Here is a 17,593-nt window from a genome sequence, read left to right on the forward strand (position 1 = left end):
AATCATTATAACATAAGGTGTAAACATTGCTTTGTCAGTCTATTTTTATTTTATTTTATTTTATTTAGTTTTAATTTTATTTTATTTTATTATTTTATTTTATCATTTTATTGCACCAGTGAATAGCATTTAGGGATGGATGGATGGATGGATGGATGGATGGATGGATGGATGGATGGATGGATGGATGGATGGATGGATGGATGGATGGATGGATGGATGGATGGATGGATGGATGGATGGATGGATGGATGGATCAGGACTCAGTATCAGCAGATATTCAAAGACTCGGATTGGATCGGGGGCACAAAAAAACTTGATTGGGACATTCCTAGTAATTTCAAGTTACTTAAACTTATTTGTTTTAGTTCAGTATTTTCATTTTTTTTTAAGTTAACGTTTTTCATCTAATATTTCTACTTTATTTCAGCTTTATTTCTATTACCAAAAGTGTTTTTTTTTTTTTTTTTTTTTAGTTAGCAATATCAAGACTGCCCTAAATCACTTACCTCTTACTTTACAGATGCACATTTCTATTTTTAATGTTTTTATGTTCAATAAGAAATAGCAAACACGTTTAGCATACTGCAGATGTTAAAAGTGTGTTTGAAGTCAGTAACAGAGACTCCCTGGAATTCTGTGGGGATTTCCAAGAATCACTTTGTTCATACTGCATAACAGAAATCTCTCCTTCTGTTCTCCCAAACACTCTCTCCATTTTTGTCTTATCGTTAATTGTTTCCCAGTGAGAGTCCAGTTTCCATGCCTGGTTTAATGAGCTGTGTAAGATTAGCTGGCTAAAGCCACAATGTGAAGAATTGAGTTTTACCTCGATAGCAATCGGCACGGCGGCTTCACACCTCATTGTCCCTGGCAGACTTCCGTGTGTTCGGCTACTGGCTTGAGATAAGTTTCTTCCCTTGGCCATTAACATTTGAGTTTTATAAATCGATTCTGAATCTTACAGGCTTTATTTTACAATTGAGCACCAAGTTCATACCTAGTGCATGGTGTGGGAGCTCTCATAGTTATGTAGAAATTGTTTTGTTCATACAGTATGCATTAAAGGTAGAATAGTACCGAATCATTTCATCCGCATGGTTGTTTGGCAACTCTGCAAGTGGCCCAATGGCTCCCAGGGGTCTGGTTCCTCTAAACGAGTGCCTGCGTTCACAAGACACACAGTATTTATTAAAGCCTGTGCTGCTCAGTGCTCCTACACCATGAATCTCTTGGTCGATGGATAACCATTAATGCTCTCTTACATGGGTCGGCGTATTTTCTGACAGTGCTGATTTGCAGTCAGTAATAAACATGCGTGTATGAAGAATGAGAGAAAGAGGAATCAAACGCTCCCCGGCGAGGCTCCAAGGCAGACGTTTCTGACTATTCAGTGCTTTTGTCTAGCACAATAATGGAATGTATTTTAATCATCTTCATTTTTTTACAGCAAATATTAATGTATTTGCTTCTTTGCAATTCATTTACTTAAACAAATTCCATTTAATTCATTTGATTACAACTTTTAATTGATTGACAGTCTTAGTAAAACAATAGTTTTAAGATTACAAGGCACTTAACAGGATTTGCTCCATTAGAACTGTCATTCACTAAAAAACAATGGAACTAAAAATCACTTTGGATAGAAGCCTGTTTCCATCTCAGAGTAGAATTCAATTAAATTAAATTATAAAAATTAAAAAGGTAACTTTACTATGCATAATTTTCACTTCATAGCTCACAATTGCAACTTTGTAAATTCAAATTTATATGGCATGTATTGATTTAATATCTCATAGTGTGACTTAATATTTTACAATTGTTATTTCCCATAATTAATTTCCCAAATCATCTCCCAGAGTGTCAATTAATAGTTTTTTTTAACTCATGAATAGTAAAACATAATGTTTTACAATATAACATTTTTCTCTCACAGTTTAATTTAATATTTCACAATTGACATTATTTCTAATTAAAATTGTATCTCCAAAAGTGACCTAAAATCTCAGTTTTGTCTCTTTTTCACTTAATAGTGACTTTTTAACTCATGAAGTTATGATTTTGTCCTCACAATTTAACTTAATATTTCACAATTATGACGTTATTTCTTGTAAATGACTTTTTATCTCCAAAAGTGACCTAATATCTAGTATATATCAGTGGCGAGGCTACAGAAGGGCCAGGGCGGCACTGGCCCACCCAGATTGATGGCTGGCCCACCCGATCAAAGGTGCCAGAATATTTCATAGTCATATCTGTTGTGAAAGCATATATATAATTTGAAAAATGTATTATTAAAAATACATAATGTGTTTTTATTTTGCGCCGGTAAACTCAGCTTTCCAGAGTCACGACAGCAGCTGTTTCTATGCAGCGTGCGTCACCGTCCATGACTTGCGCTTATAATAGACTATGTGTGCCAGTTTGTTTCATTTCTACTGTGATTAGCCTATTTATTCTACAGTAACAATTTATTCTATGGTAACATAGTCACCTATGTGTAAAAAAAATTAAAAATTGAAGTGATGACAATGAAGTTAAATCGAGCTTTGGTTCAGTATTGTGTCCTAGCTTCCCCCACACCATTATGACGGTAACTCTCCAAACAAGCAAATGCCCCCCATATTTTTCCTGATGTGATCCGTCAGCTCCAGTCCACTAATTTGGAGCGGTTAAGGCCCGGGTATGCTTCATTTCCCACGTTCCCCTCCGTCTCGGGCACAGTTAAGAGCGCAAGTCTTTCAGATTCTCCTTTGCCCATAAGCGCGGAAATACGCGTTTGGCGCATGAACCGTCCATGGTCATAAAAATTCGTCTGTGCGGAGAGTCAAAGCTAGTCCACACTCTAGTAAACGTTTCTTGTTTGCGGCGACTGAAAACACATGAGAAACATAATGAGAAACATCATGGGACAGGAGAGACTCGGCATGTGGATTTAGGTAAAAAAGTTAGGCTAATCGATTTGATGCCGTGCCCGAACCTCGCGTTTATCCTTTCATAGTGGCATATATATATACATATATATACACATACATACATATATACATATATTATATACATACATATATATATATATATATATATATATATATATATATATATATATATATATATATATATATATATATATATATATATATATATATACATATATATACATATATTATATTATATACATACATATATATATATATATATATATATATATATATATATATATATATATACATACATATATATATATATATATATATATATATACACACATTAGACAAAAAATAGAGGTCCACCCTATTTCTTCAAGGTCCACCCACTTTAAGTTTTTTGGCCTCGCCACTGGTATATATAATAAATAAGTGACCTCTTTTTATCTCTTTCTTATCATTTTTATCTCATGGAAATGATTTAATATCTTATAATATGACTTAATGTTTTACATGTATATTGTATATATAACTTTTTTTAAAATTCTGACTTTTTTTAGCTCCCAAAATATTTAATATCTTAATATCTTACACTGACAATGGTTCCTGGGATCGTTTGATTTTGGTTCATCCACACTGCCAGTGATTTTCTGGAATCTGTTCATGCGTTCACACACATTTCGTAAAGATCTTGTAAAGGTAAGTGACATCAGGATGTGATGTGTAATGTCTCTGCAGTGTGCTTATGATCTGCACGTTCGTGCATTTTTCTGATTCGATCATAAACTAGCGCACTTAGCTGGCGAACAATCTCAGCTTCACTATGACACAACCCTTACGGCATTTTACCTGCTTTTTGTTCACACAGGGATTCTGGGATCAACACTGTGTAAAAAGGGGCTATTGACTGTATACCTCACAATGAGATTTTTGAGATTTTTTTTTTTCCACAACGCAACTTAATATTTCACAGCTTTATATCTCATAATGTGACATTATTTCCTGTTTTAATCTCACAATAACCTGTTTTAGTTTAGTTTGAGATGGAAACAGGTTACTATATAAAGGTGCATGTTACATAACATAAATAGCTCTTCTCTGATTTAATGTGAGTGGTTGAATAGTGCTGCCATGAGCCCTCATTTCCCCCCCTTCATCTCTTTTTGATCTGTGCTGTTCCCCCTCGGTCAACAAACTTTTGATCAGCAGAACACTGAAATCCAGCTTCTCTCAGGGCTTTCTGGGTACTATGCCCAGGAGAACACAACTCCACACATCCTCCCAGACACCTGCTAATCAGCCTCCTCTCAACTGTCTGCATGCCTCTTGGCTTGGGCCAACGTTAATGATGCTTATATTATCCTACGCATTGAAGTACTCCTCCAGGGAGACATTTATAGGTGCCTCTGTCTTTGATGGAAAGGTCAGAGATGTTAACTTCAGCCCTCACAAATTATATCCTTTCAACTTCAGGGATAAGAGCTGAAAGATTTCATCAGGTCTGTTTCTGTACGGTAGAATGAGCGCTGGACTTTTAAAGCCACGTCTCTTTAGGAAAAGGGCCACCTGCTGATGTCAGATGACTTTTCGTCCAGGTTGAGCTTTGTCATGACAGGTGGACGGCTGCTGTGACATTTGCTGAGGGTCTTTCTGTGGAGAGAGGTTTAGATGACCTGCGCTTCAAGGTTTATTTTGACCTGATGCTTGGGCTGCTGTTGAATACAGTGTTCTTCCTTGCACTTTTCAAATATTGTTTGAGTGTGTGCATTCAAAATATACAATCAATTATTCAGCTAAAGCTGATTTCATATTCAGTCAGATTATGTAACACGTGTTTCGACCGCAAAAGTTGCCATTCATGGTGACTAAAAATAAACATGTTTTTTTCATTCATGGTGACAAAAGATAAAAATTTAAATTTTAGCATTACCAAAGCATGTTGTTACCATAGTGACAAAGCATAGCCTATATTTCATTTGCATTTTTTAATCTCTGGTGTCCCCAGAATGTGTCTGTGAAATGTCAGCTCAAAATACCCCACAGATCATTTATTATAGCTTGTCAAATTTGCACGTTTGGGTGTGAGCAAAAACACACTGTTTTTGTACGTGTTCCTTTAAATGCAAATGAGCTGTTGCTCCCGATCCCCTTTCCAGAAGAGGGTGGAGCTTTAACAGCTTGCGCTTCGTATACTCAACAACAACAACAAAGCTGGAAAATGACGATTGTCAGTAACGGTGTTCAGCCTTAAATTGTTCAAAACGAAGTCGGACACTGATGGAGAGACTCAGGAAGAAGTTACAACTGGAAGTTACAATGCAAATGGACATTTCTGAATGGTCAGTGGATAAATGTGCTGGCCTTTGCAAATAAAGATAGCGTTTTTAATGTCTTTACAGAAAACATACACAGTTTTTCAAGATAATCACCTTTTATACTGTGTGGTTAAACAGAATATAAACAAGGTTTAAAATAGACAACAGGCATAATGGTCCCTAAGACAACATTAGCTTTAACCACATTTGTTGTGGAGCTGGCTAACTGGCGATTTGCTCAAAAATCATAAAAAAATATTCAGTGTGACACTTCTTCTGGAGGTGAAGCTGGATCACGAACAGTTGGTACAGATCCATCCTTGAGTGCCAACTTTTTAGCAAAGCCTGCCTTGTATTGCCTCTCATTAAGAAAGCAGTCTGAAGTGAAATGATTTGCGCAGACATAAACTAATTTAGGTAAATTTTGGGGCACATTACCTTCAAAAATAAAACTAATCAGCTGCGTCCTCTGTGGCTTAGATGTTGGGAGAAAATAAAGACTCTTATATTCAGTCTTACATCCAACAACAGAACACCGGGATTGCTTACGAGACATTGCTGACGCTACAGCTGCTCGAGCGTGAAGAAAATGGTGGACTGTGTACAACTCGCTGAGGGTGGGAACTTTGGTAATGTAGGGCTGTCAGTCAGTGGCTGTGGGCGGGGCCTGAGCAGTGTTATTGACAGTCAAAATGGCATGTCTAATGAGACTGCTTTGGTTTAATGGGGATTAAAAAAAAGAGTGGTCGGTTTCTTGTCATTGTAGGGTGGTTGTGTTAACACAACCATGTAAAAGTGGATTTTGCATAATAGGTGCCCTTTAAGACTGCATTTTGGTGCCTGCCCATGCAAATTCCATTGTCAGGGCATTGCTAAGTTGTTCTGGATGGTTGCTAGATGGCCCAGTTAAAAAGAGTCTACCCTAAGTCGAGAGAGTGAGAATGTGTCAGTCTGAGAGCATGAGCACGAGGAAAACCGGACCGTTGTGTTCTCCAGGCACTGCTCCTGTGGTCTGCTGGAGGCATAGACTTGAGTTAGTGTAAATGAAAATGTCACAGGCAGACCCCCTGACAGCTCTGCTCCAGCACATTAACATCACACATACATACAGTTAGCGGTCAGGGAATAAAGATGACTTTGTTTTTCCCCAACACACACCTGAGCCTCAGCACATGAGTGTTATAGTTCAGAGATGAACTTACTGAGCTAATACAATGACAGCAGGAAGAGCAGATGTTTTGTTGACATGCTGTTGGTGTACAGCAGGGTTCAGGAACTTAAGGGGCCAGATTGTCCAGATCTTAACACTTTCATTGTAAGTCATTTATCCAGTGTATTTATTTACAATAAAATAGACCAATTTGGAGCAGACGTCGCAATTATGTCACTTGCACGCGCATAGTGGTTGCGGAAAAATAGCAGTAGCAAGTGGAGGAAAAAGGGCCAGAATCCACAGAATAAGAGAAAAATGTTTTGTTGTGCCTTTGGATATCAGAATCATTATAGTCTTCATTTTTATAGAATACTGTCATTGAAGACGCGCTTTGAAGATAAACAGAGATGTTTATGTTGCAAGTCACAGACTGGACTAATGAAACCTGTATTGATTAGTGTACTATTAAAGCATGAATTTGATGTAAACAGTAAGTCTGCATCATATTTACATATGCAGTTTATAGAGGACATGCATACATAGCATGAAATAATATTTAAACCTATAACATTTTACATAGATAAGTTTTAAACATAGCCTATAACATTTTTATCTCACAATTCTGACCTTTTTTTCTTGCATTTGTGTTTATATCTCCCAGTTCGGACTTTATAACTCCAATTGTGAGTTTATATCACAATTTTGAGGGGAAAAAAGTCAGAATTGTGGGATATAAACTCACAATTCTGAGGAAAAAAGACTGAATAACAAGTATATCTCATAATTCTGCTTTTCCTTCTTAGAATTGTGATATAAACTCGGATTTGCTAGAGAAAAAAAATCAGAATTGTGAGATGGATAAACTGGAAACTGTGATCCTTTTTTTATGTTCAACAGAACAGCATTTATTTGAAATAAAATTTTTGTAGGACTTGACATTGCAGAGTGAGAGAAACAGAGCTTGGCATTGATTCAGAGTTTTACTATATGGACAGATTTTCTTAGAAGTGTATGTGTTGTTTTATGCTTCACTCTCAAGATGAACCATCTGTTGTGGTTTCGAGGTATTAACAAATGCTCTTTCAGGATATTTCACGGTCGTCCACAGTGGTTGTGATATATTTGTAATTATGTCAGTGAGAATACATTAGAAAGCATTTTTACACCGGAGATACACACAAGTTTGTTTTTAATACAAATGTTTGCCATTTATTACCTTTCCTACTGACATTGGCATCCTTTCACGTAAATCAGCCCCGGAGAAAGCCCTTCTGGGCCACAGGTTTTCTTTGCCACACACACTGATATCGTTATTAAGCTAATTGTTGTGTGAAATGATATTTACAGACATTCAAAGTTGGATGAGCAGATTGTAATTTGATTAAGCAAGAGCCATTAACCACATAAAACCGGAAATTGGCTCAGTTGTATTATCCAGGACGATTTCTACCTCTTCCTGTGCACGAGGCATTTAAAAGTCAAAGTGTCAGTGAAGTGGAAAATTGCCAGAGACAAGCAGCATCTAATTAATCTAACCCAGGTTGGAGTCTGACGTATACGGGTGTGTATCAAATTTACAGTGTATTGCCTGTGTTGCAATCGCAAATACAGTACACTTTGGTGTCACATTACATTATTAAATCATTTGAAGCAAAAATGTGATGCTTTGTGAAGTGAGAACTATTAAATAAGTTTAATAATTTATTATCTAACATAGAAATATGTAACTATTATCTAACTGAGAAATAGCTAGTTTTAAATGCAAATGTCCTTGTATCCCAAAAATAAAAATTTTGTCATCAATTACTTACCCTCATGTTGTTCCAAGATATTTTAAAGAATGTTCATAACCAGACAATTGACGGTAGCCATTGACTTTCCTGGCTACCGTCAACTGTTTGATAACCAGCATTCTTTAAAATATCTTCTTTTGTGTTCAACAGAAGAAATAAACTCATACAGGTTTGGAACAACTTGAGGGTGAATAAATAATAACAGGCTTTAATTTGTACTCTATTAGTGGAAAGTGCTGTACATAAAAGGTTAAATAAACATATGTGGAGGGTTACGATGTGTTGGTTAGTCAAAAACAATTGCTTTTAATGGATGCTATATCATGTAAAACATCAGACCCTATTTAGTATTTGGCAAAATCAGGTTTATTGTTAGTCATTTTGCTTTCAGAACGTTTAGCCAATCACAACATAGGTCATTTGCATATAGAAGCTATAACAGTAAGTGACAAAACATTGTATTGTAAAGGCCAAAGAGAGGGCAAAAAATGGTCATGTGGAACTAAATTACGAACATGGTCTCTTTGGAAAAGAAAACCTCTGAAAATTTTATTTATTTATTTTCTTGCTGTGGAATGATGAGTGCTAAGACTTTTGCCATTTTTAAAAAAAAAAAAAAAAGTAACTAAATGCTTAAAAAAAATGATGAAAGTTGTTCCTCAAGGCCCATTAGCTCCTGAAGTCCCTCAAAAGATGAAACTGTAGTGCTAAAACGTCCATGCTAAAAATAATGCTGTTGATCTGCTGGCTGCTCCCACCGTTTATTTATTCATAACAAAACTATTCATATATTAGATAAGGAAAGAGAAACAGAGAGATGTGCCATCAATATTAGATCCCAACATAGTCTCAGAGTGCAAAGTGAAAATAGCATCTGTAGGAACCCCATGTGTCTGAATTCAGATGTTTCTGGAAGAGCCTTCACCACAGATGAAGCCATAACACAATTCACACTCTTACATAACACATGGAATTCGCAAGTAAGATCAGTCTGGCTTTTATTGTGTCCTCGGTTTACCTCGAATGCTTGTGTTTTGCAGGAACGCGAGCTGCTGAGTCGCATCTCAGATCTGCAGGAAGAGGTCAGTCGCAGGAAGAAGCACATTGCGGATCTGGACCATGAGATACACACCCTGAATGAGAACATCAGCACTTTGACCAAGGAGCTGGAACTCAAGGGCAAAGAGGTTTTGAAGATCCGTAGTGAGGCCAATCAGCAGATCAGGTGAGTGTTTGATTAGGGATGTGAAGTTTTCCTGCATTTAGGAAACAACAGAGTTGTTTCCGTCTCCATGCATAATCACTCTTAAAAATAAAGGTTCTCTATTGGCATCTAAGGTTCCACAACCAACCATTAATATCAATGGAGCCTTTCCATTCCACAAAGTGTTCTTTGTAGTGGAAAAAAAGTTTTTTAGATTATCAAAATGTTCTTCACATTAAGAAAAAATTGTCTTTTAAGGACTGTTCTCTGAAAGGTTCTGTAGGGAACCTAATAAATGTTTTTCTGTGGCATTGCTGTGAAAAAAAACCCTTTTGGAACCTTAATTTTTAAGAGTGTTTTTCAGTGGAGACTAGGGGTGGGAATCACAGGGTACCTCACGATACGATACATAGCTCACGATACTGATAATATCATGATACAGCGCTTCTGCGATAATCAATATATTGCTAGACAATCCTATAATGATACATCACGATATCTAACTATGAAAATAAAATGCCTGTGAAAAGGTTAAGTGCAGGTTCTGTCTCTTTATTCAAGTCCAAACTGTCCAAGATTTGAGCAGGGAAATCTATTTAGAATGCCTTATTTTATTAATTAATTAATTCTCATATCGCACAGAGAAGGACAGCGATATATCGCCCTATCTATATTTTGTCCCACCCCTAGTGGAGACTAGGGGTATAACACAGTACATGTATTCATCCCGGTTCGGTGCATACAGTGAGTCGACAAATACAGCCAGTCACAGGCAATCCACACTCCAGTCCAGAAGGGGGCGCATGCGGTAATGCAAAGCTGTTTGCTAACCGCCACAACAGGAAAAAGTGCAGAAGAAGAACAGACGATCTTTGCATAGATATGTTTGCGTGTAATCTCTCAACCAGTGTTTCAACAGTGGAAAGACATCAATAAAACCGCTTGAGAATAATATCTCACGTAGCATTACATTTACCTCAGGCAAGTCATTTAGTGTCCACAGCATGTTAGTTCACTAGAGAAATTAACTCTAGAGGGGAGCATTTCACTAAATATATGCACTATATTAGCTTATTCCCTATATTGCCAAAAGTATTGAGACACCCCGCCAAATCAATGAATTTGGGTGTTCCATGGCCACAAGTGTATAAAATTAAGCACCTAGGCATGCAGACTGCTTCTACAAACATTTGTGAAAGAATGGGTCGCTCTCAGGAGCTCATTGAATTCAAGTGTGGTACCGTGATAGTTTGCCACCTCTGCAATAAGTCCATTCATGAAATTTCCTCACTACTAAATATTCCATGGTCAACTGTTAGCGGTAACATAACAAAGTGGAAGCAATTGGGAGCAATAGTAATGCAAAGCATTGGATGCAGTGGTGTAAAGCACACTGCCACTGGACTCTAGAGCAGTGGAGACGTGTTCTCTGGAGTGACGAATCACGCTTCTCTGTCTGGCAATCCAATGGATGAGTCTGGGTTTGCCGGTTGGCAGGAGAACGGTACTTGCCTGATTGCATTGTGCCAAGTGTAAAGTTTGGTGAGGGGCAGATTATGGTGTGGGGTTTTTTGTGGGGTTTTTTTCAGGGTTGGCCCCTTAGTTCCAGTGAAAGGAACTCTTAATGTTTCAGCATACCAAGACATTTTGCACAATATCATGCTCCCAACTTTGTGGGAACAGTTTGGGGATGGCCCCTTCCTGTTCCAACATGACTGCGCACCATTGCACAAAGCAAGGTCCGTAAAAACATGGATGAGTGAGTTTGGTGTGGAGGAACTTGTCCTGACCTCAACCTGACAGAACACCTTTGAGGATGAATTAGAGTGGAGACTGTGAGCCTTGTCCAAAATCAGTGCCTGACCTCACAAATGTGCTTCTAGACGAATGGTCAAAAATTCCCATAAACACACTCCTAAACCTTGTGGAAAGCCTTCCCAGAAGAGTTGAGGCTGTTATAGCTGCAAAGGGTGGGTCAACTCCATATTCAACCTTACGGATTAAGAATGGGATGTCATTAAAGTCCGTGTGCACATAAAGGCAGGCGTCCCAAAACTTTTGGCAATATAGTGTATATTCATTATATTTACTTTTAGTAGTAATGTCTTAATTATTTAATACGTTTAAATAAATTTGTCATGAAAACAACATAACTGTGTAAATGATTATATTTGAAAAATGAATTGAAAAATAATTGTATGATTAGATTGCATTTTGTTGTTTGTTTGTTTGTTTGATTGTTTGTTTGTTTTTTAATGTTAATTATTATATCTAAAAGTAAATAGCAACTGAATTTAATATTTTGGGCTCTGTTGTCAGTTGTAACCTTTAATATTATAGAAAAGTGCAAGAAAGTGCTCCCTGTATATAGTTTACAGCATTAGCTGAGATATTTTTTTAATCCTTAAGAAAATGTTGATTATAATTGAATTTATTTAAAGACAGAGACACATTTTTTTTCAATAAACCACTGTTTAATAAAAAAGAAAAAAAAAAATGCAATTTTAGGTTTAGTTTTCTCCCCCCTGTTGTGCATTAACAGGGGGGGTGCATACCGAACCCATACCGAACTTTGACTTCAATACCGAGGTATGTTCCGAAGGCTTATTACATCCCTAATGGAGACCATTCACAATCCTAATTCTCAACAAAATCTAATTCTCCTTTAGTTGTATGTGACAAGAGTCATTGGTGATGATGAAAGAGATGGAAATTCAATTATTTTCAACGAGATTGGGGTGTCGAGTGAAAAATAAAGAATATTCAGAAAAGTCAGGATTTGTCTGTCATTTTGCTCACAGTTCTCTTGTTGCTGTCAGGCTCTTTTTGATGGTGTTTGTACTTTGTAGTAGTTTAAAGGAAGGAAAACAGACTTTTAAACAGAGAAATCCAGAGGTTTAGAAAACCTGAACTCATCACAGCCAGGGGTGATCATATTTCACTCTTTTATTAATAAGTAAAACAGGCATTCAATATACATAGCGGCTGTTTTGAGATGGTGTGATTGTTTAGGAACACACATCATAATTCAAGACGGGGTGCTGATCTCATTTCACTTTCAATTATGAAACACTGACATATCCAGGTCCTGAGATAAAAGCGGCAAATAAATTGCAGCGCTGTTTCCCAAGGGCGTATCATTTACCAAGAGGAGATCCTGCTTTATTGCTCTTTATGTGAAGCCATCACAGTATGTGGCTGTATTGTAGAGAATGTGTTTCAGATAAAAGTCATATAGCAAGGAAATTGCGCTATGAAAAAATGATCATGTCCTAAATAAAAATCAGTAGTGCATAGTGTCATCTTTTGAAAATGATGCTGCTGATATCACGCAGTGCTTGTAAATGTTATTTACTTAGACTGAACATTTGTATCAGAGCAAAGAAACACTGAGCTGGATGAAAGTTTAATGTAACAGAGGATTCAAGGGAAGTGATCCGTGTGCTAATAAAACACAACCATGACCTCACACTTTTTCAGCTGTCTTGCTTCCATTTTTCTTATTCATTTTCTTCGTAGAGAGTTCAATAAATTCTTTAATAAAGAGCCCTAAGCCATGAATCAAACCGACCAGCTCTGAGATGAATGACAATATTACAACCTTTGATTTAAAGGGGGAAAATATTTGAAAATGATAAAAGACAGTTTACTACTTATTTTTTGAGGGAATGAATTACACTGAAAAACATATTTTTTCAAACAAGTCCTCCAAAACATCCTTTAAAAAGGCATTTATCTTCATGTTTTCAGAGAATATATGTTGAGTTAAGTTTATTTTTCTTACCCCGTTGGCAAATAACATTTTTCAAATATTATTTTTTTTACAATGTAGTGTGTTTTGTTTAAATCAAAAGAAAAAATACAGTTGGGTTAAGAAAAATAACCTTAATTTTAGATACATTTTCAAAATAGAAGTCTTAAGATCAGTACCGTATTAATACTGTTATTCATCAAAGGATGCATTGATCAAAAGTGACAGTAAAGACATTCATAATGTTGCAGAATATTTCTATTTCAAATAAATGCTGTTGTTTTGAATTTTGAACTAATCAAAGAATTCTTTTGAAAATTGCATAATTATATTGTTTCCACAAAAACATTATAGGTAACACTAATAATAATAAGAAATATTTCTTAAAGCGCCAAATTAGTATATTAGAATTATTTGCAATATTATTGTTTTTAATGTATTTTTGATCAAATAAATGTAATCTTGGTGAGCATAAGAGACTTCTTACCGTCCTCAAAATTTGGAATGGTACTGTAAATAAATAAATAAATAAAGTCATTTATATTTAATACAAAATATATCTTGTTTTTGGGATGTTTTACTGGAAAACAACTTGCAAATATTGATCTTTTTTTTTAGTCATCCAATAAATAGTTCACAGTTATGAATCTGAATTTAGTCTAAAACGACGGTACAAATTCAAACTACTGATTAGTAGTCTCTGTTTAGAATTCTAAATTACAATATATTTAAAATACAGTATAATGTATGCAAGTATTGTTGACTATAATAGTTTCATAGTGTAGGGAGACTCTTTAAGACAAGAACTCTGTCTTAAAAGGTTTAATTTATTTCTGTCTCAAATCTATTTCTCTGTGGAGAAAATGAATAAGAATTTTACTTCCAAAACCTTTTTGTTCTGCTTTATTGTGCATAAAAGATATGCAATTCAGGCCTGTAGCTGCAGCGCTGTGGGGTTAGAGTGAGTTTTGAAGGATCATTTAGAATGTGTTGTGTGTTCTCAGAGCTCATGAGCAGGACCTGTGCAAGAAACATGAGCGGGAGATGGCCGAGATGAATGCTCTCCACCACAGAGAAACTCAGAACATGCTGTCGGACTTCAACAAGGCCCAGGAACTGCTGAAGGACAAGATCTCCGCCCTGCAGATCCTGTGAGTTGATGCACCATGAAAGAGTTTGTATACAATATACAGTGTGTATTTGGGGTTCTGTAACTTCTGTTTTGACTGGTTGTTTGGTGACACAGGCTATGAAACTGCTTGAATGCTAACAAAGGCACTGTTTCCACCTGGTATTAAGATGCATTTTGGTCCATCGGATCACAAGTAGACATATTAATTTTCACCTGGTGTTTTATCCATCTCTTTTGTCCACTTGCAACCACTTCTGTCCTGATTTCTTCGAGGAGAGGGTCTATGGACGGTTAAATGTAAGGTTTTTTTCTTCCGATCCAACTTACATAAGAACGAACATGGAGACGACAGAAAAACATACGGAGAGCAGCAGCTTTTGTTTCTGCTCTGACAGCCACAAGTGGGGCTGAACGTGGTGAGTGAATTTTAGAAATCAGGAATGGTGGAACATTTTTCATCTTCAAACCAAACTTAGGTCTTAAGTCGACAAAGTTTAAATCCCATCTGTCTAGACTAGAGCGCTTCCCATAATGTTTACGCGTTAGGTCAGTAGGCAGAGATTAGGTGGTTTTTAGTGGCTGTTCGAACACATTCGACCACAAGATTGTTTCCACTATGAAAGCAATCCAGTTGAATGCATTTTCGACTACCTCTGGAAGTGGTCAAAAGTGGACAAACTCAAAACGTTTTACACCCCGTTTAAACCTGTATTTAACGTCATCCACTTTTGATTCGATCGACCAAAACACATCTTAATGTCAGGTTAAAACAGGGCCTAAAGGGCACCAGACTCAAAGGGGTTGGTGGAGAGGGAGAAGATGAGGACAGTGTTTCTGAAGAGATGCTGGAAGGGAGAAAGAAAATATATCCACAAATATATCTGGCAAGAATGGAGAGCAGAACAGATGACCCTGTCACAACAGTTCAGATAAGACTAGCAGATGCCTTTAGCTACAAAACATGCTGTTTATGTGTATTTTTTAGGTGAGTTTTGTCTTGTACTCTGACAATGGACACAGTGCATATAGAGAAACAGTCCACACTCTTAAAAAATAAAGGTTTCAAAAGGTTTTTGCAGCAATGTCATAGAAGAATCATTTTTTGTTCTCCAAAGAACATTTCAGTGAACAGTTCCAATTTTCTTTTTCTTAGTGTGAAGATTATTTTTTAAAAATTTAAAGAACATTTTCCCCCTGTCAAGAACCTTTTGTGCACCTGACATTAAGATGAGTGGAAAATTTGCATAGATGTTAAGGGTTCTTCATGGAACAATAAATGCCAATAAAGAACCTTTATTTTTAAGAGTGCAGGCACCTGAATTGTCTTTTTAAAATGCCAAAGTGCACGTCTCTCTCTCTCTCTCTCTCTCTCTCTATATATATATATATATATATATATATAAATAAATATATATAAAAATATATATATAATATAATATAGTATTATTGCAATATAACTATAGCAGATACTTATTTGAATTTATTTAGGGTAAATTTAAATTGGGACACTTTTTGTCATGGAGATAAATTCTGCTTATAATGGTATATCGGATACTTTTATATCAGATACAGAGTTTAAATGATAAAAATGATGAATTTGAGTCACAAAGACAGCCATATGTGAACAGGAGTTGTTTGTAGGTGTATATGCGTGTGTGTGTTTAAATATAGAAAGTTGGCAGGGTTGTAGGAGAACTCTTTGACTGTAGATATTGTTGTCAGAGGTGACCTAATTTAGCTTTACTTGAACAAGAGCACCAACAAATCCAGCTATTGAACAGCTTGTGGTAAAAATAGTTCATCTGACTCCCTGAATGCATTTAGTGTTTCCAACTCAGAATGATAATTCATTAGATTCTGGAAGTGTGTGTGATGACATACAAAATACAAAGGAAACATAGATTTGACAACAAAGACAATATTCCTCATGCAAAATATCTGAGGTTCATTTAAATCCAAGTGTTTTTAATTAATAATTTATACATCTGTGAAAACTTTTTTTTTTTCTGTTTGTGAGACAAAGGCTGTGAAGGACTGATCTTAAAGAAATAGTTCACCCAAAAATGAAAATTCTGTTATTTATTAATTTTCCTATTTGCAGCTCTTTTTAATTGAGTGCAAATGGATGCTGTCAAGCACCATAAAAGTTCATATCACTCATGTGCTGTATTCCAGATATTCTGAAATCGTATGACACACTTGTATGAGATTTAAACACATTTAGGCCATGATTCAATGCCAAATGTCATTAGTTGTCATGTGTCTATTTGGTACCTATATATATTGCCACACTCACTTGCCGCACAATAGCCAAAGGAGTATACTTTGAAAAGTTCACACACTCAACTGTGCATGAGACTGAGCGGAACGCGGAAAATGAAGTATACCCGGGCCTTAAGCCATGAATCAAACCAACCAGCTCTGACAATATTACAACCTTTGATTTAAAGGGGGAAACATATATAAGAATCAGATAAAAGATGGTAACTTTATTTTTTTAAGGGAATGAAAAAGATATTTTATCAAAGTAGTCCTCCAAACTCTTTTAAACAACTTTAAAAAAATAGTAATAATAATAGGCAAATAGTTTTACATAATATAGTGAGGTGTCTAAAACAAGAAGAAAAAAATGTGAATGAAAAATCGTAATACACTGGTTGCTGTGCTATCAGATTACTTTAGAAGACTTGGATTTATTGTGGTTTGCGGCATACATTTATGCTATTTTAATGCTTTATTGTTTTATTTATTTATTTATTGTCATTTTTGGAGCTTGACTGCTTCATTCACTTGCATTGTGTACAAGATTTCCTGTTGGGTTCCACAAAGGAAAATCACTCATACATGTTTTTAATGTGAACTATTCCTTCAAACTATGTTTTGAACATTTGCCTCATGCAGGTATTTTTAGTGTGAGAAGCAGTCAGTGTGTGACTGAACAGAATGGGGTCTCGTGTGAAGCAGTCAGAACTTGTATCCCTCAGCGTTTCCTAAGCGTGCCATCTCCAGGTGTCCCTGAGGAGCAGAGATACACAGCCAGCTAATTAAACATAACACAAACCTATTGAAATGACAGTCCTGTCCTCTGTGCAATTAATTATTATGACAGCTGAGTTTCCCCAAACCGAGTCCTCCAACCAGTTTTAAATTTCAACCTATTTAAGCCTCATGAATATTTCATGTGTGCGGTGATCCTCATGTGCGACGCATGGGCTTCACCACTCTAACCGCTCGAGTGCACTCTGCAGGCTGCATGCGCTGGGTTTTGCTGCTGTCACTTTAAATAAAAAAATAGGCTTGATGAGAACTGTTTATTTACAA

At 36.2% G+C, this 17,593-nt stretch overlaps 1 protein-coding gene across 1 annotated transcript in view; it reads left to right on the forward strand.

Moving 5' to 3' along the window:
• Positions 1–17,593, forward strand: part of fam184ab (family with sequence similarity 184 member Ab) — a 161,764-nt gene that overhangs the window by 122,502 nt on the left and 21,669 nt on the right. The window contains exons 14-15 of the mRNA XM_067383181.1: positions 9,226–9,410; positions 14,145–14,291. Coding sequence (XP_067239282.1) covers positions 9,226–9,410; positions 14,145–14,291 — 332 coding nt within the window. The remainder of the gene's footprint in view (positions 1–9,225; positions 9,411–14,144; positions 14,292–17,593) is intronic.

This window comes from Chanodichthys erythropterus, chromosome 4, assembly GCF_024489055.1.
Source record: "Chanodichthys erythropterus isolate Z2021 chromosome 4, ASM2448905v1, whole genome shotgun sequence".
Classification (NCBI taxonomy): Eukaryota; Metazoa; Chordata; class Actinopteri; order Cypriniformes; family Xenocyprididae; genus Chanodichthys; species Chanodichthys erythropterus.